This window comes from Lissotriton helveticus, chromosome 2_1, assembly GCF_964261635.1.
Source record: "Lissotriton helveticus chromosome 2_1, aLisHel1.1, whole genome shotgun sequence".
NCBI lineage: Eukaryota > Metazoa > Chordata > Amphibia > Caudata > Salamandridae > Lissotriton > Lissotriton helveticus.
The window spans coordinates 513,402,051-513,421,900 of record NC_136059.1 but is presented as its reverse complement, the minus strand read 5'-3'; the positions used below and the strand labels follow the sequence as shown (position 1 = coordinate 513,421,900).

The window sequence follows — 19,850 nt, the reverse complement described above, 5'->3', positions numbered from 1 at the left end:
CTCTGGAGGAAGGGAATGATGGGCGAATGTTGAGAATAAAATTATCAATTCCAAAAAGATTGTCATGTACCCGGTTGGCAGAGTAGTAGTGCTTTATGTGTGGGCTACCCGTGTGTGCGCAGAAATGGCTGTGTGCGGGCCAGATACCTAGAAGGTGGGAGTTAGAGACAGGATGAGGGATAGAAATAAAGGGGAGCTGGGGCAGTGTTTGTGAGATGAATCTGCTCTCACAGCCTTATGGCATGAGAGAGAAAGAAACAGAAAGAGGGCTAAAAGAGAGACAACGGAAAATAGTGAAAGAGGGAAATAGAGTGAGTGAGGACGAGTTAGAAGAGAAAGAAAAGAATGAGGGGGCTTGTCTTAACACTCAACGTTTCTCAGGACTAGACATCCAGCAGTCACAGGACGGCCTAGACCTCACATCAGAATTCATAGTGTAGGGCGTGCGCCGGAAGCCTGCCTCTTGAGCCTTAAATACAGATCTGCACACAGCTGTGCAGGTGTACCTTGAACTGCCGTCCAGGGAGGCATTTACTGTTTTCATTTCCTCATCAGAAATCTTTGCGTATTTTCAAAGAGGCGCCTGGCCTGCCTGACGCAGGGATGCCAGGGTGAACGCTGCCGGGCAGCTTCAGGCTCGTTTGATTTGCACTAGGACACGTTATTCAAGTGAGAGCAGAGTTACTGAAGGGTTAAAAAGCAAAGCGTACCACTCACTGCCTGTTGTGAAGCTCCAGTATAAAGGGTCAGACTTAGAAACCGTGGTGCATTTGCAATTGGATCCTGAGAACAAGCTACATCTGCTGTTTGGAGAATTAACAAATATATTTTGTCTGTGTTTCAGCCATGCGCCCCCGGGTCCCGGGACTTTCGTGAGAAGCAATGTGCAGACTTTGACAACCTGCCTTTTCGGGGGAAGTATTACAGCTGGAGGCCCTACACTGGAGGTAATATATAGCCTGGTGCGATCATGCTTGTGGGGCCTGGCAACATGCAGGGGAGGGGGTCTGAAGCAGGCACTCTGTGCTCAGTAGCTTGTTAGTGATTTGAGAGGCTTTTACATCTCAGCAATTCCGTTAGCTCTGCGAATTAACATTTGTTGGTCTGCCCAGATGCAGATGTGAGACAAGTCAAGGGTCAAAGCCCGGGTTCTATTGGACAACGTTGTTGTTGGTTGATGATAATTAGCAGTAACTAGATTGTGAAAAACAAGATGCTATACAACATTGACTATTCTGATTAAATACTGTACTCCTGCTTAAATAAGGACAATTACAAATGACGTTTCCTATTTTTTCTGAACAATACCATGTGTGTTTAGTACCGCAGAGTGCCTAGATTTAGATCTTAAGTAATGAGTATCCTACATTAGCCACAAAGCTTTATGCTAATGTAAGGTAAAGAGGGGATCCATTAATCCATTTTTTGTAACTGACAGAGGTATACAGCTGCTGGGCCCACAGTAAGGTTCACAGTCAGCGGCGGCTCCTCCGCAATGGCAGAGGAGCATCGCCCCACTGGCTCAGAGCCAGCAGCTGAAAAATAAAATGATATTTTGATATTTTATTAACCTGCTCCCCCCACCATACACTTCCCCTCCCACGCCCCCTCCATCTGCCCACCACTGTTTGTTATTGGCGCCGCCATCCGGTAGTGGATCTCCCAACCATATAGGAAAATTATGTATTTTTCAATAATTGTTGATGCAGTCACCTGAATAGGGATTCGCATGTTTCATAGCTTGCAATGGAATGGCACAATATCTTAAACAGGAACACACATGTGAGGTTGTTTAGCCTGAGCCAAATGTTTACGACATGGTTACAGTTGAGCAGGTATGTGTGCAATGTTTAAAGTGGGTCTTGGTGTCTGGGATGTTGTTAATTTTTTATAGTGAAGCTCTTCCATATTGTTTTATGTCTGCCCCAGTTATGGCAGTCACTGCGATATACTCAAGAGAGTTATATTTGTCAGCTGCTGCTTGTTTGCTCCCCAGTCATACATTGTGCAAAACACTAACCACTATCCCGATTCACGCAAGATGAGGGAGAGCTGTTAAAAATATGCTCTTGTAGAATTATTTCTACGTTTAGAATGAATCTCTTACTTTTTGGGATTAATAAATAATCTCTTGACTGGTCAAGGAAATCTGCGTCAGTCGTAGATTTGCTTTAGGCCTCAAATGCTCAAATTTATGCCACATGGAATTAACTAGATGCACTGGTTAATTTGGAGGGAAAAAATACACGTTTGAGACCTAAGTTTTTCTTAGAGGTTTTCTCCTGGTGTGACATGTTGCTGAATCTGATTTCCCTTCTTGCTCATTTCTTCCACCAAAATAAAGTGTCTGTCTTACTCTTTGAGGTCTTTGTTTATCCATGCTTTCTCCCTGTGCCCCTGTTTTCCCATCTTTCCTTTCTTCCTTCTTTCTCCTTTTTTTTTACCTTTCAACCTGTTGCTGTGTCAAAGTCTTTGATGAAAAATAAATCTAATTCCACAAAAATAGGTTGAGATGCCCACCACCTACAACCATCACACTAAGCATGTACGATCTATTGGAGTTCACAGAACAACACTTGCACACGTAAAATTCACCTTTCTTTTTGCTTCTTTAATGGAAAAATATTATTCCTAGTGGCAGAACCGGGCTGAGAACCATAAGCAATGATGGCAAAAAAGTTCAAACCCTTTCGTTCTTTCTTTTCGTTCACTCTCTGTCACTCTCCTCTCCTTAGTCTCTCTTCTTCTTTCTGCTCTCTCTCCATCATATCGCTCTCTCTTTCCCACAGTTCTATCTCTTTTTCTTTTCTCTGTCTCTCTGATGCCCCCCACTGCTCCTACTACAAAATAAAGCCCAGTGAGCTGGAGAGAGTGGCAGGGTTTTCAGCGGTAGCCCTGGGCCTATAAAACTGCTGCCGCAAATGTGTTTGCGACAGCCCTTCGGGGAATGCCCTATGAAATCAATGGTCTGTCGGCCCTGTCTAGTGGTAAAGTCATTTTCCAGTGCCTATTAAGATGATGTTTCCTCCCTCCCTTTTGTGTCTATCCATTGTGTGAAAAAACTTGTAGAATGATGATGAATACTGGTGAGCATGCTCACATGATGTTGCTGGATCGAACCCCTGCAACACCCTCATTCCCATCTCTCCATAAACCCGTTTTTAGGTTTTGCCTGGCGAAAGCTGCGCTCTGCGCAGCTTTTTCGCGCAGGCGAAAACCTAATGAGAACTGTAGTGTGGGTTTGGGTCGGCCCTCGTCATTTATTGGCTGGCTCCATAAATGGAGCATAGCCATTGGACGAGGGGCCTGTCCGTCAATGCCGGACCAGATTCGGGGGCGTTCCCGAGATTCTTTGGCTTTTGCCGACGTCACGCGACGTCAGCCGAAAGCCGGGAACGCCCCCGAATCTGGTCCTGCATTGAAGGCACCCGGAAGAAGTCCAGGGGAGTGCTTGCTTTTTTTTTTTGCTTTTTACCGCTGCCTCGGCTCCCGTTCCCGCCCCCCTACCGCTGCCTCGCTCTCCGTGTCTCCCCGGCCTTGTTCCCGCCCCCCTACCGCTGCCTCGGCTCCCAGTTCCCGCCCCCCTACAGGAGCCCTCCAGCACTGCACGCACGGTTGAAAGCGGGTCTGGAGTGAGAAAGGAAGCACCTTTTAAAAAGAAGAAAAGGAAAACGCCGAAGAACGACGCCACAGCTGGAAGTACCAATAATGCCTTTGAGCCAGACAGCTATCACGGAAATGAATGACGTGGGACGGGTATCTTGTCAACCCGGCACCCAGCGCGGCACTCTCTAAAATGGCTGAGCATCGCCAAGAACTCACCTTATATTCAAGGAGAAATAAACGGCTGATGCTAAAGTGGCTAACAATGACGTCTGAATCCGTGTAGGTGAACATGCATTTTCTAGAATATCCGTGGCAACTCATTTTGCACTCATGGTGGCAAGGGCATGAGTTGTCGACAGTTTGCTCTGCAGCAGCTTGCTCTTTGTTGACTTTTAAGGCCCTTCTCTCTCTATGCAGTAGTTACTCGTGACAAAGTCGCTCGATAGCCCCTCCCTCCCTCTCCTCAGGCCGGCCAGCCGAAGGAAGCAGCCGTCCGCCTCCAGCCAGGGCCGCGCTGGGATTGGCCCAGCCAGCCGAGCCTCCGCCGCGTCATCGGGAGGAGGAGTGGAGAGCAGGAAGCAAGAGATCTGCCGGAAGATGTCCAGGTGAGTGTTTTGTTTTTTTGTTTGTTGCTTTGTCCGTGTGTGTCTGTTCCCGCCCCCCCTCCCCCTCCCGCTGTCAGTGTGTGGCCGTTCCCGACCCCCCTCCCGCTCTCCGTGCCTTTCCTGGTATAACTTACACTTCCCACTAAGTAGGCACAAATACGTGGTGATGCCTTTAGTCGTGACGTGTACCAACTACCAACCAGTCTGTGAGTGAGAAAACAAACCCTTGCGATCGGGGGCCAACAGGACCGGTGTGAGGACCTCCAGGGGGGCAACCATGGCTGGCGGCGCGCCCACCCCCCAGGGACTCGCACAGCGCCTGGAACAGGACACCTCGCTTCTCAGCTCGGCGCGGAAACACAGTGTGGGATGGGACTTCCAGACAGACGCACAGACAGGAAACAACAGACGCCCATCACCTCACACCGGCTCTGGAAATAGGTCACGGAGGGAGGTGGGGCCGGCCGGTAGAGTGTGACCCGAGGGGGGCTCGGGACAGGCCCTCGGAGGGGGGCAGCGTTCAGTCTGCAGAGACAGGAAGGGAGGAGGAGAAACGCACTCACAGCTCTGCAACAAAGTCGCCGAACGTTTTTGTGCCATTCATGGGCCCTAAGGAGATGTTTGGGAAGAGCCCCTCCCCCCTCCTTCAGTGCACCCCCTCTGAAGGATGAAGGCAAGAGACTGTGCCGCGCGCAGGATGGTACAGACACGGGGGTGTCCGGATCAGGTGTTCCCAACATGGGGGGTCTGCACCCCCTGGTTCCCAACATGGGGTGCCCGCACCCACAGGGGGTGCGAGATGGGATTTCAGGGGGTGCAACAAAGAGGGGAAGAAAGTATGTACAGCATGCATGATAGGAAGCAGGAAAGACTTCTGTAGAGGCGCGAACATTAATCATGCATTTCCAAGGGTGCGGGACATAGAAGAGGTTGGGACCCCCGGTCTAGGTTCTATCCAGGGTCTGAGTCGGGCCTTTCTCTGGGGCAACCACATTCCATCCCACCCACTGGGCCTTGCCAGGCTTAGAAAAGGCACTGGCCCCCTCTTTCCTCCACTCGCGGCCAATCATCTGCTTTACCTGTGGAGCCCTTACCCCTTGTATCTAGTCATAGTTGCATCTAGGTAAATCACATTTGTGGCTTTGACAGTGCTCTAGAAAACAACTTCCTCATCAGGGGAGTGTGAGTATGGTGCCTCCCTGCTGGAAAGTCCAGTTCTTCCCGACATTCTAGTAGACAAGTGCTGTCGCAAGACGGTATAGAGGCTCGAACCAGGGTTAAATCTCGACATGGGGTCGGATGAAAGCATTTCCAATTATGGCTGTGAAACATTCTAGGGATCATCCTGCCTGGCTGCCTTATTCCGTTCCTGTCGGATCCGGAGGCCAGAGAGCAGGAGCTGAGAAGACATGGGAGCAGAGAAGATGCGAAACCCTGCATCAAGGTACTTTTTTTTTTTTTTATTCTGAACATGTGCGACCCTCCCCCCCGTGTGACGCCCCACCCCACGCCTACCTTGCCACCCGCGAGTTATGCCGGCCGCCACTGATCTCTGCTGCCTGGAATTTGTTGTATTGTACTGGAGAGGATGGCGTTATGTCTGATCATATAGATTCATTGGTTAGTCACAGTACACATGACTGCTGCTGCTGACATTGTGAACCTAGGGTGGCATTGAAGCTTCTGTGGCTACTGGAACCATACAGTAAACCAGGACCCTTTATTGAAAAACAACAAAGAAAAACAAACAAACAAAGTAACTGATTGCAGGGCGCCAATAGCCTAGGACTTCTGTCTCTAACTTGTTTGTGGATTTTACAGCCTTATTGTGGTACTATAGACTCATCATTTCATATTTTATCATCACTGCAGTTCTTATTAAACCATATTGCTGAACAGTCCCACACAGGGAAAATAGGAGAAACACTTAGACAAAAAAAATATTTGTATTTTACGGACAGCTAAAGCCTTTAAGATTCTCACCAGCTTGTTTTCATTTTGCTGGAGTTGTGGTGATAATTGTAGTTGTTTTGAGGGAGGTTGATTTTGTCAAATTATTCGGGTCTTTTGCTGAAAATGAAGAAGGCATTCAGAGGCCTCCAGTAGAGCAGACATATATCACCATGGGAAGGTTTCTGTGCAGGAATATCTTGCATGTTCGCCCGAAGGGTGGGCGCCTGGAATGGCAGGGCAGGGCTTAAGACAGCAGCTGCACTTCCCACACAGGAATTCCACCCTTCGTTTGGTGGCTTGGGCCTCTTTACACCTGCTCCGCGGCAGTGTCGACAACTTCTTTTAATAAGTGAGGAGGGATTTACATAATCAATCCTGCTCTTATTTTTCTACCAACAGGATTTCTGAACCAGAAACAATTATAGGTGGACCATCATTAGAAAAGAGTGTAAATATTGTCCCCAAAGAATGAAAAAACAGGGAATGTAGTGAATCACAGGATACAATCTATCAAAAGGAATGAAAAACTTGCAAGATAAGGTTATGAGAAAGACTAACAAACCATAATATTATATGTAAGTTTAAAGCCACATTTTATATCAATCAGACAGGAATTAGTGAATGAGGAAAACATTTTCAATATTCCAGAAAGACAATAATGTGGTGAGGCGGTTTAACCTAGTTTTGTATAGAGTTAAAGAGAGAGAACATTGATTAATATCAAACTTGGGCCTTCATTGCAAGGGAGTTGAACTCATTGCATCAGAATATATACACCTAGAATTACTGACACCGTGGGTATTTGACATTCCCAGATGCAGAAATGTGGCAGTAAGCAGAGTCAGACACTGTGGGTACCCTTAAAATGAGGAATTGTTAGGTGATTTACAATGACTACACCATATTCTCATTTATGAAATGTTTGGGTAGGAAACACCAGGGGAGCAGTATTCCTGTGTCTCATGTAATCCCAATATGGCCCGTAACACCCCATCACTATCTACTCAGCCTCTTAGAGGCCTATGGTCACCAGTATGTTTGTTGCCAGTTTCTAGGCTGTCATGGCTCAACTTAACTTAGCTGTTTTCATCTGCTTGCCTTGCCGTGCACCCAGTGGTGATTTCTTTGTTGGGGCGTGGGGGCATCACCCCCAGTTTCTATTGGTGCCCGTGCCACCAGTTTACTTTAATAAGTTCATTTGCTTTAATTCTTTTTTTTTTTTTTAACTGCGTGTGCACGGAATGGCTCTGGCAACGATTCCCTGCTTTATTGCAGCCTGCTGCAGTGGGCAAACATGAGGGGGGTCATGAATGGAAGCTTGATGATTGACCAGCTCCTTGAGGTGAATAGTGCTTGTCAGGTTAGACTGGTGCATTGCTCTATCCAACATGACATGCACACTTAAACCCTCGCAGCCTGCCCACTCCCAGGCTGCCCTCTCCCAGCCTGTCCTCTCGCAGCCTGTCCTCTCGCAGCCTGTCCTCTCACAGCCTGTCCTCTCACAGCCTGTCCTCTCGCAGCCTGTCCTCTCGCAGCCTGTCCTCTCGCAGCCTGTCCTCTCGCAGCCTGCCCTCTCGCAGCCTGCCCTCTCTCAGCCTGCCCTCTCTCAGCCTGCCCTCTCCTAGCCTGTCCTCTCCTAGCCTGTCCTCTCGCAGCCTGTCCTCTCACAGCCTGTCCTCTCGCAGCCTGTCCTCTCGCAGCCTGTCCTCTCGCAGCCTGTCCTCTCCCAGCCTGTCCTCTCCCGGCCTGCCCACTCCCAGCCTGCCCTCTCCCAGCCTGTCCCCTCCCTGCCCTTTCCCAGCCTGTCCTCATCCGGCCTGTCCACTTCCAGCTTGCCCTCTCCCAGCCTGTCCCCTCCATGACCTTTACCAGCCTGTCCTCTCCCAGCTTGTCCACTTCCAGCCTGCCCTCTCCCAACCTGCCCTCTCCCAGCCTGTCCCCTCCCTGCCCTCTCCCAGCCTGTCCCCTCCCTGCCCTCTCCCAGCCTGTCCTCTCCCTGCCTGTTGTCGTGTCCTGGTGGCAGCAGGCAGCAGGCGAGAGCGTGCACTGCGTCCCCGAAGTAACAGCCCTAAAGCAAGCAAGAAGTACGCCCCCCTCCCACCAATCCCTGTTAGGTAGTGGAAACTGTCCAAACTGGGGTGCAGACAGCCCCTCTCACCTTTCGGCCTGGTACCACTGCACCAGCCGCACTACTTCCCTACTGACCGTTCTCCACTTCAGCCCCGTCTAAATTACAATTCCTGCTTGTGACCCTTTTGCCTGCTTGTGCTTGTTTTCGTGACCCTGTTGCCTGCTTGTGCCTCCGTGTGCCCCTGTTGCCTGCTTGTGCCTCCGTGTGCCCCTGTTGCCTGCTTGTGCCTCCGTGTGCCCCTGTTGCCTGCTTGTGCCTCAGTTTTCGTGCCCCTGTCGCCTGCTTGTGCCTCAGTTTTCGTGCCCCGGTCGCCTGCTTGTGCCTCAGTTTTCGTGCCCCTGTTGCCTGCTTGTGCCTCCGTGTGCCCCTGTTGCCTGCTTGTGCCTCCGTGTGCCCCTGTTGCCTGCTTGTGCCTCCGTGTGCCCCTGTTGCCTGCTTGTGCCTCCGTGTGCCCCTGTTGCCTGCTTGTGCCTCCGTGTGCCCCTGTTGCCTGCTTGTGCCTCCGTGTGCCCCTGTTGCCTGCTTGTGCTGTGTGGGTGTCTGTGGAAGGCTCTGTGTGGGTGTGTGTGGAGGGCTCTGTGTGGCTGTGTGTGTGGGGAGCTTTGTGTGGCTGTGTGTGTGGGGCCTTTGTGTGGCTGTGTGTGTGGGGGGCTCTGTGTGGCTGTGTGTGTGGGGGGCTCTGTGTGGCTGTGTGTGTGGGGGGGGCTCTGTGTGTGTTTGTGTGTGTCATTTGCGAGAGATAAAGCTAGTGGCATTGTAAATGACAATGCCATTTATTTATGTCAAAAAAAACCATAAATAAAAATAATGTCAAGAGCAATGCCAATAGCTCTAACTTTAACAAAGGCAAAACCATTGCATTGTAAATGCTTGTTTTTTACCTCAACTGTCCTGAACATAGATTCAAAAACACATCTGCGACAGAAGTACGTTGCGAAAATATGCAGCTCCTCAGCAGTCTGCTTTTCAGTCCACCTGCAAGGCGCTGAGCAGGGGGCTTGTGTTTGTCTGGGCAGGAAGGTGTCATTAGCGGCCAGAAGTATCCTTCTCGCTCCCTCGGTGGAGGCCAGGCGCACTGCTCCCTTAAAGCCCCGATTGCAGCTTTACCGAGAGCGCTTCCCACCGCCAGAGGTCAAACAGGTGGCCGAAGACCGAAGAACAAAGAGAAAAGCTAAGTCTGCCCTTGTTGCAGGAAATAGAAAAGGTTCCAATCCCTCACCACCAACCCCTGACCAGGAAAGAAACACCACACAGCCAGGTACCGGCCTGTGGGAGGGAAGCGGGGCCTCACAGAGGACGAGTCATGTCATAAAAACAACACGATTGAAGTAATATGCCTCAAAGTCAGCGCCAATGCAGACGGCATCCTTTACCGTTCAATACATTAACTGGTAAATGTTATCACCAGGGCGAGTAAAATACGGCCCGTTTGCCAATTACCGATATTTGTAGACAAGGAAGTCTGTACGTTTAAATGCCCGATGCTCGCAAATATTCCATCGCAAAAAATCGTGTTGCCAGTTCAAATATTTGTGATTCAGACTTTTCAGTTTCTGTTGTTATCACTATTTGTAAAGTGCTCAATTTGTATTGAAAAAATTGTGTGCAGGACGTAGATGAGACTGATTCACAAAGCTATGTGATAAACTGAGAATCTGCTCATCGTGTATTTACAATTTTTTTGAGTGTATAACCGAGTTTTGACAATTGACAAAAATCCCTGGAGTAGTACTGAGAATCAAGTACGTATCTTCTAGTAAACGAACCCCTGCAGATTGTCTCTAGGGCAGTTCACGGGAGTAGGTTTGGTGGATCGGCGCATTAGCACATTTCTCCTTTTTTCTCCAATTGTAAAATGCATTTCATTGTGGAGAAACCCCTCCCTTTACTCCACCATGAAATGTGACAGAGAGAACATTTCCCCTACTTTTTCTTACTTAACCGTTTTTCCTAAATCTGTACATACAAGGGCTGTAAAACAGATATGAATATCTTAACATTTACAACTTAAACTTATATTGTGGAAAATCTGGTGTATCTTTAGATTTTCTGTGGTGCCAAGTTTCACAAAAAATATTTCTTTTCCTGTATGATCTGTTTTTTGCCGATAAAATACGTGGTCTGATTGTACTTCTCAGTGTTGTCACGCTGTGGCAGATCAGGTATAAATACACTCAACTTGCTGGGCCTGTCCTCGTCCTGCTTAAGTAAGTTTTCCATTTACCCAGTACTAGTATCAATCCCATGACTTTCTCATGTGTTGATGTTACAAGCTACTGCCCAAGATTACAGAGTTCTATTGCCTAAGCCTTTCTCTGATTTTCCCAAAAGCTAGGACTAGTCTATGTGAGATGTAGAGGCCATACGCAGTTAGGATCGGCTTTAGCCTTGGTGGCAACCAGTGCGCCAATCATTGTTGACGCCCCGCCCATGACCTCCTTTTTTATAGGTTCCCTAACTACCACCCTCCAATGGTGCTCCACATCTCCCCTTAGCCCTTCTCTCACATTTATTTACTTCATAGCGCTACTCAGCCCAATGTAGAGTGTCAGAGCGCTTTACAACACAAACACATTATACAGAGACAACAGGTCATACAAGTGTGTAAATCAATGTATAGAAAATGTTTTTTAAGACAATGAGGACTACAAGGGATATGAGTCACATATCATCCATACTGGTAGGCTTTATAAGTTAAGACTTCTTGGTTTGGAGAAACAAAGGGGTGGGTTTACTATGTTTATACAGCTCAGCAGTAGCAGTCGGTGGTGGGAGCAGCTGCCGGGTGGTGATGTGGGGAGGGGCAGGGTGGAGGGTAGTAATCTATGGATTATGCAGGATTACAGGTAAGTAAACATATAAATAAATAAAACGAATTTCGTTGCACGCACTGCATCCCCAAATGCGATGCAGTGCACGCTACTGCAGCTCAGTCCTCAAGGTGCTGTGCTGTATTGCGTGAAAAGGACAGTACAAAACAGTACCATATCTACTAAAATACGGTGCTGTTGCTCTCTCCTCTAGAGCCGACTTAAACAGTGGTTGCCTTTCCCCAGTGCACACACCAATGCACAATAGTGCAAAGGCGTGTCTGTGATTAAGCATAGCTTTATACTGGAAGCGTACCCTTCCAGCACTAATTCTATGGTTTGACTACATTTAACACTTTCCCACTTTTCGAGTGTGCTGCACTGTACAACACAAATACAAAGTTTAAAGGTTTGGAGAAAGTAAATCTGTTCTCCAACCTTGAAGATGTATAATTGGTAATGAAAAGCCCACTCTACCAAAGTTATTAGATAGGGATTTAAGTCAGAATCCATTGGTGGGGGCATAGGAATGTCCATGTAAAATCCCATGACATGCCTTCTTGACACAAAGAAGCATATAATACTACGCGCCACTTCATTAGTGCCATAGAGGGAAGCCTGCTGAACACGGGCAAAGCGCTGCCTGCTCGCCCCAACGCGCCAAGTTTGCTCACTCCAAGACTGCACCCGAGTGAAGGGAGCCATCATGGGTGATACCACCATGCCTACTACGTTGGGGACTACAAGTCCCAGAAGCCCCTGCGCACCATCCACACCTCATAAGGCGCTCTGCACTCCCGCTGCGCGGGACGCGCCACTTCATTGCTGCCATCGGGGGAAGCCTGCTAAACACGGGCGAAGCGCTGCCTGCCTGCCTGCCCCAACGTGCTAACTTTGCTCACTGCAGAACTGCACCCAAACTGAAGGGTGCCGTCGTGGGTGATACCGCCATACCTGCAACGTTGGGGACTACAAGTTCCAGAAGCCCCTGCGCACCATCCACGCCTCATAAGGTGCTCTGCACTCCCACTGCGCCCGGGCAAAGCCGAGCCAAGGGCAGGCCCATCCTTGCACGTCATTGCCAGGAAGAGGCAGGGCAGGGCCACCCTCTTGTCTTTGCACCCAGGATCAAACATCCCAAGGAAAGTCGCTCCGAAAGGTACTGTGCACATTGGCTCACTTCCTCTCTTCTCTGTTTTCTGCCTAGGCCTGTATGTGATGCTGCTTTATTGGCTCTGTTGACTCTGTTCTTACTCGACTGCTGAGGACTTCCCAATTGCATCAGCTCTCTTTAAAAATTGTTTTTGCCGTGTTGTTGAAGGCTACAGACTTACAGATGCATTTCGTGAAAGTATTTTGATTATTTTTGGCACTAGCGGTCACTACCTACTGAGGGCGCACTATGGGGAAAAGGAAAACCATGGAGGGCAGGGGAGGAAGTGGGGACCTTGAGCAGATAAAGGGAGGAGGGCTAAGTGGACACCTAAACACCAGGGTAGCAATTGTGTACTTGACCAGATAAACATTTTGATTAATGAGTGCGAGTTCATTCTAGAGGGGACAAAGACTGCGCCCAGCACCTCTGGCCTCTAAGCAGACGGACCCCTTCTAAGCCCTAGACCACACTGCCCAGCAGTTATTCCAACAATGTTTCAAAATCACTCCCTCAAGACTGCCCCCACAGTATCCAGCAAGTTAGCATTAATTAATAAGGATGCACTTCAACCTCCCGTTACCTCCAATGATAGTAGCAGTTCGAAAACCCTACCCTTTGAACCAGCAATCCACTGCGTCAACAGATTCTCACCCCTTCAGGACTTTTGTGTTGATCAAAATGAAACTGAGCCTGTGTCATCTTCCCCTGGGCTGATGGGTGATCTCGTGAAAAACTGCATAAAAACCAGTCAGAGCCCTAGGACACTAACTTGAGCTTAAATTCACATAGAGCTGAAATTGGAACACTGAAAACTATGGTAGAAGGTCTCACCATCCTAGTCAGAACGCTACTAGGGGCAGCTCCTTCTTGCATACAGTATGATATCCCTGCATATAGCAATAACCCATGCCTTACACACAACGATGTATCATCCCAGAAACTAGTATCTTCTAGTAAAGGACATATCATTAATGGCCCGATCTTATGCCACTCGGCCACCTTTTCTACTCCCACCCACATACAAGTGAGAAATGACTCTGGTTGCGAGAAAGAGTAGTTCTGACATCCCTATACAAGACAAGCTCATGAGGCTAGCAGCTTCACAGTATCCTTCAAATATCCATAGGGCAGCACAACCAGGGCAAGCTCAATTCCCTATGTATGGAAGTCGAGATGAGCTGTACCTACTAGTCCCATCAGCTAGAACTAGCCTGCAGTAATCCAAAACAATTCTCATGACTAATGTCCCAAAACGTAATATTAAGAATACCCGTGAGAGCGCGGACTCTTTCGATAAATAAAGTGACTCACTGGATTCGACATGTCAGGGGCTGTCGATCAGTGATCAGAGACGACATTCTAAGATCGCGGAGATGTTCTTTACCAACACGCCAACTGGAAAATATCGAGATCAACCTACGGGGGACGGAGATGGCAGAGAATCTCCTCGCTTTAGAATTTCGTACAAGTGCCGCCGATGGGTCTTCCATCCAATTTATGCATCTCCCAACACTTGAGTATGGTACGACACAAACCATACAGCCCTTGCTGTCTTTGGCATGTACCTCCTCTTTAGAGACTAACGACTGACTATGGGACGTGGCCTTCCACTGTCCTGATCCACCCAGTGCGGCACATAGCTTTAATTATACAGCTAGTCCCTAGCCACCTCCAGTTCTTCCTTTCCTCCTAATTGTAGTGGAGGTAGTCCCCATGTAGACCTTCCACTTCTATTTGGGAAGAGCAAACACCATACAACTATGTGCACGTAGCCTCACAAACGTTATCCCATCTGCCAACCAACACCCGCACTCCTACACAAAACCCTGCACCCTGTCCTAGGGTCCCACAGAGACTGAAGATCCTGTCATGGAACGTGGCTGGCCTTAGCAGTAAAACTCCTCTGCCCCACTGGAACCAACTAGTGGAAAGCTTTGATGTGTGTACTTTTCAGGAGATATGGAGTTTGGTCCCAATTCATAAAGTAGGCTATACCTGCTTCCACATACCCGCAATTTCGACGGGAAGGGGTGTCCATTGGGGGGTCTGCCTGTCTGGATTAGGATCGCCCTTGATTGCCGAATTATCCCTCAAATAAACTCAAGCCTAGACATTATATGGCTAGGTATCAGAGGACCTGGGGGGACCGACAATTAAACTTCTTAACGTTTACTCTAGAGGGACCAAGGGAGGCAGACCCTCAGCCACCTTGGCAGCATTAGATGAATGTCTAGCTAACAGCCCACCCCAGGCAAGAGTGATAGTCACAGGGGACTTCAACTGCACCTTTGAACCCCTGGCCCTGGAAGACCTCACGGAACTAAAAGATCAAGACAGTAAATGGGCAATTCATCAACTAGATCTTCCCCAGTCAAAAAATGGACACAGCAGGTACTCCAGCTTAATGCCATCATCATGGAGTATGGGCTAAGGGCAGTCAATGGAAGGTCACTATTGGACAAGCAGGGCGCTAACACCTATAATAGAGCTAGATACCCATCGCGGATTGACTACATCCTCCTTGATTTAAAACTATGGGGGTGTATGATCGATATGATAGAGAGCGATCACAACCCACTGTGTTTAATTTGAAGCCCTTATGGGAGGCACCTTATTATCAGTTGGAAAACCTACCCCTGATAGCTACCAGGGATATAGTTTCATCCAATTGTAAAAGGTGCCTAAAATGGAAGAAGGTAGCTCTGAGTGAGGCAAAGATAGCTGGGATCAAACACAAGCTGAATACAGGCACGGCCAAGCTGCAGCCCTAAGCGCAACCCGAACATCGGATGCGTACAATGCCCACACGTATACTGTCACCCAAATTAACATCTATTTCCAAGTACCTAACCAGTCTAAAAAACCTAGCCATACCACCAAGGACCCAAACTCTTGGTACAATAAAGAATGCAGGGCAAAAAGATCGCTGCTAGCTAAGCCATCAAAGGTAAAAACCAGACCCTTATAAAATCGGCTAGAAACCCTTACACAGCAGCTCAGCAGGAGGCAAAACTAAAATGGGATGAATCACACTGGGAACAATTAAAAGATGCATGCTCTTCCAAAGATACCTGCATGTTTTGGAATTTGGTTACCTAGGGAAGCAAGGAGGGCGCACGTCCACCCCCAAACCATATCACCAGCCAGATCTCTTAAGATCGCTTTAAAGGGCTCTACTCATCACCAGAGCCTAGCAATAGAGGGGAGCTGAATTGTCTTAATATGTCTAGGGCAGAAGAGGAGCGCTTCACCATACAGGAGGCAGAAGCTGCAATAAATAAAATTGTTCATCCAAAGCAGCGGGTCCCAATGACCTACCCAGGGACCTACTTCTGACTGATCCCCATCATTGGGCCCGCTTTATCGCACTATTAGCTCATGAAATAGCCAATGGAATGCCAGCCCCAGCATCATGGAAAGTGGCCGAAGTTGTCCTGATCTACAATAAGGGAGAAAGAGCCGACCCGTCCAACTACAGACAAATTAGTCTGATTGATGTTATGCAGAAGGTCTTTGGCCGGATGCTTCTGCATAGGATCCAGTCATGGTCTGAGGAGGAATCAATTTTATCCCAGTATCAGGCCAGATTCAGAACAAAGACCGGGACAATGGACCGAGTGTTCAGACTCCTTCTTATTTACTGGAAGGTAGTGGTGCTTGGCAAGGGCGGTCTCTATCTCGCTTTTATCGATTTGAAGACTGCCTTTGACCTGGTCCCCAGATCTAGACTTTGGACAACACTTGGCGAAATGGGTATCCCCCTCTCATCCTAAAAATCTTAATCCAGCTCCATGAGGTGACTTCTGCCCAGGTCAGGTGGGGAAAGCAGGGGCAACTAACAGAACGCATTCCTGTCAATTGAGGGGTCCGACAGGGATACGTCAGACTTGCCTACATTGGGGGGCAACAAGATACCAACCCTGTTGTTCACAGACAACACACTGTTGATATCAAAGTCACCAGCTGGATTACATCATCTTATCAATAGGTTCCAAATGTTCTGCGACAACCGGGGTCTGGTAATAAATAACTAAAAAACTAAATTTATGGCCATTAACTGCCACAGGTCATTCCGTAACGGCCCTTTGCTTGGAGTGGCACCCCCTAAAAAGGTGGACACTTTTGACTACTCAGGTGTAAGACTTACTGAAAAATGTCTTGGAGACCCCATTTAGCGAAGATGCTGCTGGCCCACAAGCGCGTGGCCAGAGTAAAAGGTAAAGAACAACGCCTATTGCATACTAGGCCTATAGCCCCTGCCCTTAAAATATATGACACCAAAGCAGTTAGCTCTTGCTTTTATGGTGAGGAGCTCTGGGGCTTCGACAAACTTGAAGAGCTTAGCAGATCGGAGCATAAATTCCTAAGAGACCTGGTTTTGGCGCCTAAATATGTCCCGCTCACTCCTTTATTGTTGGATATTAGTAGGCGGTCAATAGCTGACATAGCCAGGATACATCCTGTACTTTTCTGGGCACGCATTAGGCGGACTCCTGAAATTCTCTCCTACGCTGAAGCCCTCACCGAAATAATCGGCCTAAATACCGGCTGCAAAATAGGTTGGATAGCTGGCATCTAAAACATGTTGATAGACATGTTGAGTCAGCCAGGAACCCTCCTCTCCCCTCAAAACCCTTAAATGGCTCCCCATTGAAGGCAGATCCGCCTACAAAACTGCTTGCATTACACACAAAGTCCTCCATCAAAATACTCCACCATATCTGACCAATAAAATCTGCAAAGCTGGCAGTCCCGCCCCTGCTTAAAAAGAAATCTACTCAGTCCCGCTCCTTTTCCGGCAATGCCCCAAACATCTGGAATGTTCTCCCTAAAGACCTGCGATGCAACCCTTCCTACTTCAGCTTCAAAAAAGACCTCAAAATACACCTCCTTAGTAAATACTGGGGATACCTACCAGCGCCCTGAACTTGCCCCTTACACTTCTCCGGTCCCCCCGTCTCGCCTACCTTTCCCCTTTCCCCTTCCCCCTTCCCCCTTCCCATTACACTCTACTGGTTCAGCCCACCCCCCGTTGCCACTTCTCTCATCCTCGCCCACCTCCACCCCTCCTACCTAATTTCCTTCCCCTTGCTTCCTCCCTATCTCAAATCTAACCGCCTACACCTTGTTGCCCTTCTTGCCTTTCCCCTCCGCATAACACCCTACGAAATCTGATCTCTCACCTCCCGGTTTTATTCATGTATATAGCACCCGCCCTCTCCACCTGTGTATTTATTTTTAGTTAGCTCAAGCTGTTCCTAATCTGTTGACATGTTGGCTCTATATGCTATTGACTGTTTTGTTTTATACCGTGACCACCTTCTTCCCATATAAAGCGCTCTGATACCTCTGGGTCCAGCCAGTGCTATATAAAACCTCTAAAATAAAATAAATACAAATAAATAAACCCCCAACAAGAGAAGAACTTAAATGCCAATATTGGGGTTGGGTGGACCAACGGGAGAATTCCAAGCCTAATGTGGGTAGATTAACAGCAGAATTTCTTTCTCACAAACACACAAGATAAACTTGAGCCTTTTCTCAACACAATCCAGATACCAAGAGATAGAATGCTGTACATACATTTTAGATTTGGAATTCTTCCGGTCCGCGAGGCGACAGCAAAGTGGGCCACCGGCAATGGGAAAAACTGTCCATGTTGCTCGACCCTCGTAGAAAGCACTGCCCATCTATTATTTGTTTGCCCGGCATACAAAGCAAATGGCTGAAACCGCTTTGCCAGCAATTGGGCACTCAGGACCACCACATAGCACTACGCATCCTCAGGTCCGACCCTAGGTCGCTTTTTGCATGTTGCCTAGCAATGTTTTTGGGACAAGCATGGCTTATAAGATGGCAAGAGTGGTACAATTTTAATTGAAATTGGGACAGCGACAAAGTCACGATTTATTATAAAAAATATTTTGCACTTTTTCGCATATGGATTTTAACTGTTAAATCTTCGCTGCTAGGAAAGGCATAGCCCTACATTTTAATATTTTATTAACTTTTAATGAAAGTGGTCTTCACCATTTCTGACGATGAATTGATTGTTTTTATATTTTTTAATTGTAGAAACACATTTGACAAATTGATTGATATTGTCACCATGTCTTTTTAATACATTGAAAATGAAACATCGTTCAACGAATCAAGGACTTAAGTGCCTATTTCATTGTATTAATTGTTTAAGCAAAATGGATATGTTCTATGTATGCATTTCCGGTTTAAAGGAAAATGTGTTTTTCTAATTGCAGCTTTTATGAATTTTCTGTCGAATAAAGCTTATACCTACCTACCTAAATATAGTACTACTTATGTTACCTTGGCGCTACTTTCCAACACAATTCAGGTTTGGCACAGGAAAGTAAACCCCATAACAACACTTTGCATCAGGTTTGCTTCACTTCTGTGAATGTGATGTGCACCAGGCACAACGTGTTAGTAAATCTGCCCATTAAACTCAGGATTTGAAATGTAACACAATGATTGGGGTGTCATTCTAATAAAATTGAATTAGTACCTAAAGGAACCACTTTTTATCAGGGTTAGAATAGTGAACGAGTAAGGAAGAAAGCAATACGATTCTAAACCTATGCTATGCAATTTGCATGCAGCGCTTTGGTGCCAGTTATTTGTTCAATGTGCTATAGTCAAAGTCTTGTAACTTATGAACTTCAAATAACAAAAAAATCTCTGTGACAAAAGCAGTACCCCTCTGAGCGACCTACACAAATACAAATGTGTGGTTTGCAGCAGGGACATTAACCCTCTATGCTACTCTATCATGAGACAAATCTGTAACTATATAGATAATAGCTCTCTCCATTAAGTGCATTAGCAACCGGAGTTACCATGTTATTAGTCCCTGAAAAATGGCAGGCACAAAAAGACCCCAGCAGGATGCTCTTAGTTTGCCTCGGCATGTCAAAGGGCAATTCTTCAACCTTGACACCCGGTACGATGACACTGGTTTCTAAGTCCTAAAAACAGCACTGACAGGAATAATCAGTGTTCAGAGAGCCTTTATGGCCTCTTGGCCCCGTGGCACTGTAACTACTACACCAATGGAACTACACATTAGCATGCAATTTACCTAAGTGCTAAAGCAGGTTAGAAATGCAAAAACGGAGTGTGGGCGCTGGGTTGCCACATTTCCCAGGTTTTGTACTAATAAGTTGTAAAAAAACACAGCTTTATGCGATTTTCCTAAGTGTGTGTCATAGGGACATTAAAATACTGGTCTGCAAGGTGCTAACGTTAACTGAACCAAAACTTCAAATATAATAATTATTACTCCCGTGATGAGCCAATCTGACCATAATATACAAGAGTGGAGCTCGGCTCTACCTTACATTGCAATAAACAGGTCACTGATAGCAAGGGTTTTATTTGCCTACCGGCCAGCTCCAATACACAGCTATCCCATCCACTACAAATGCACGGCAGCTCGCCATCCATCATATTTGATGACGTAATCATGTGAACACAGTTGGCCCTTTTTTTATTTACACAATGACAAATGTCATGAAAAAGAAAGAGGGACAATGCTACAGTGGCGTAACACAGTCCTGTGCTGCCCCTGCACC

The 19,850-nt window shown here is 47.4% G+C and overlaps 1 protein-coding gene across 1 annotated transcript in view; it reads left to right on the top strand.

The window, feature by feature from the left end:
- Window positions 1-19,850, top strand: part of LOC144820131 (A disintegrin and metalloproteinase with thrombospondin motifs 6) — a 463,746-nt gene that overhangs the window by 65,180 nt on the left and 378,716 nt on the right. Inside the window, exon 4 of the mRNA XM_078677765.1 lies at window positions 845-947. Coding sequence (XP_078533891.1) covers window positions 845-947 — 103 coding nt within the window. The remainder of the gene's footprint in view (window positions 1-844; window positions 948-19,850) is intronic.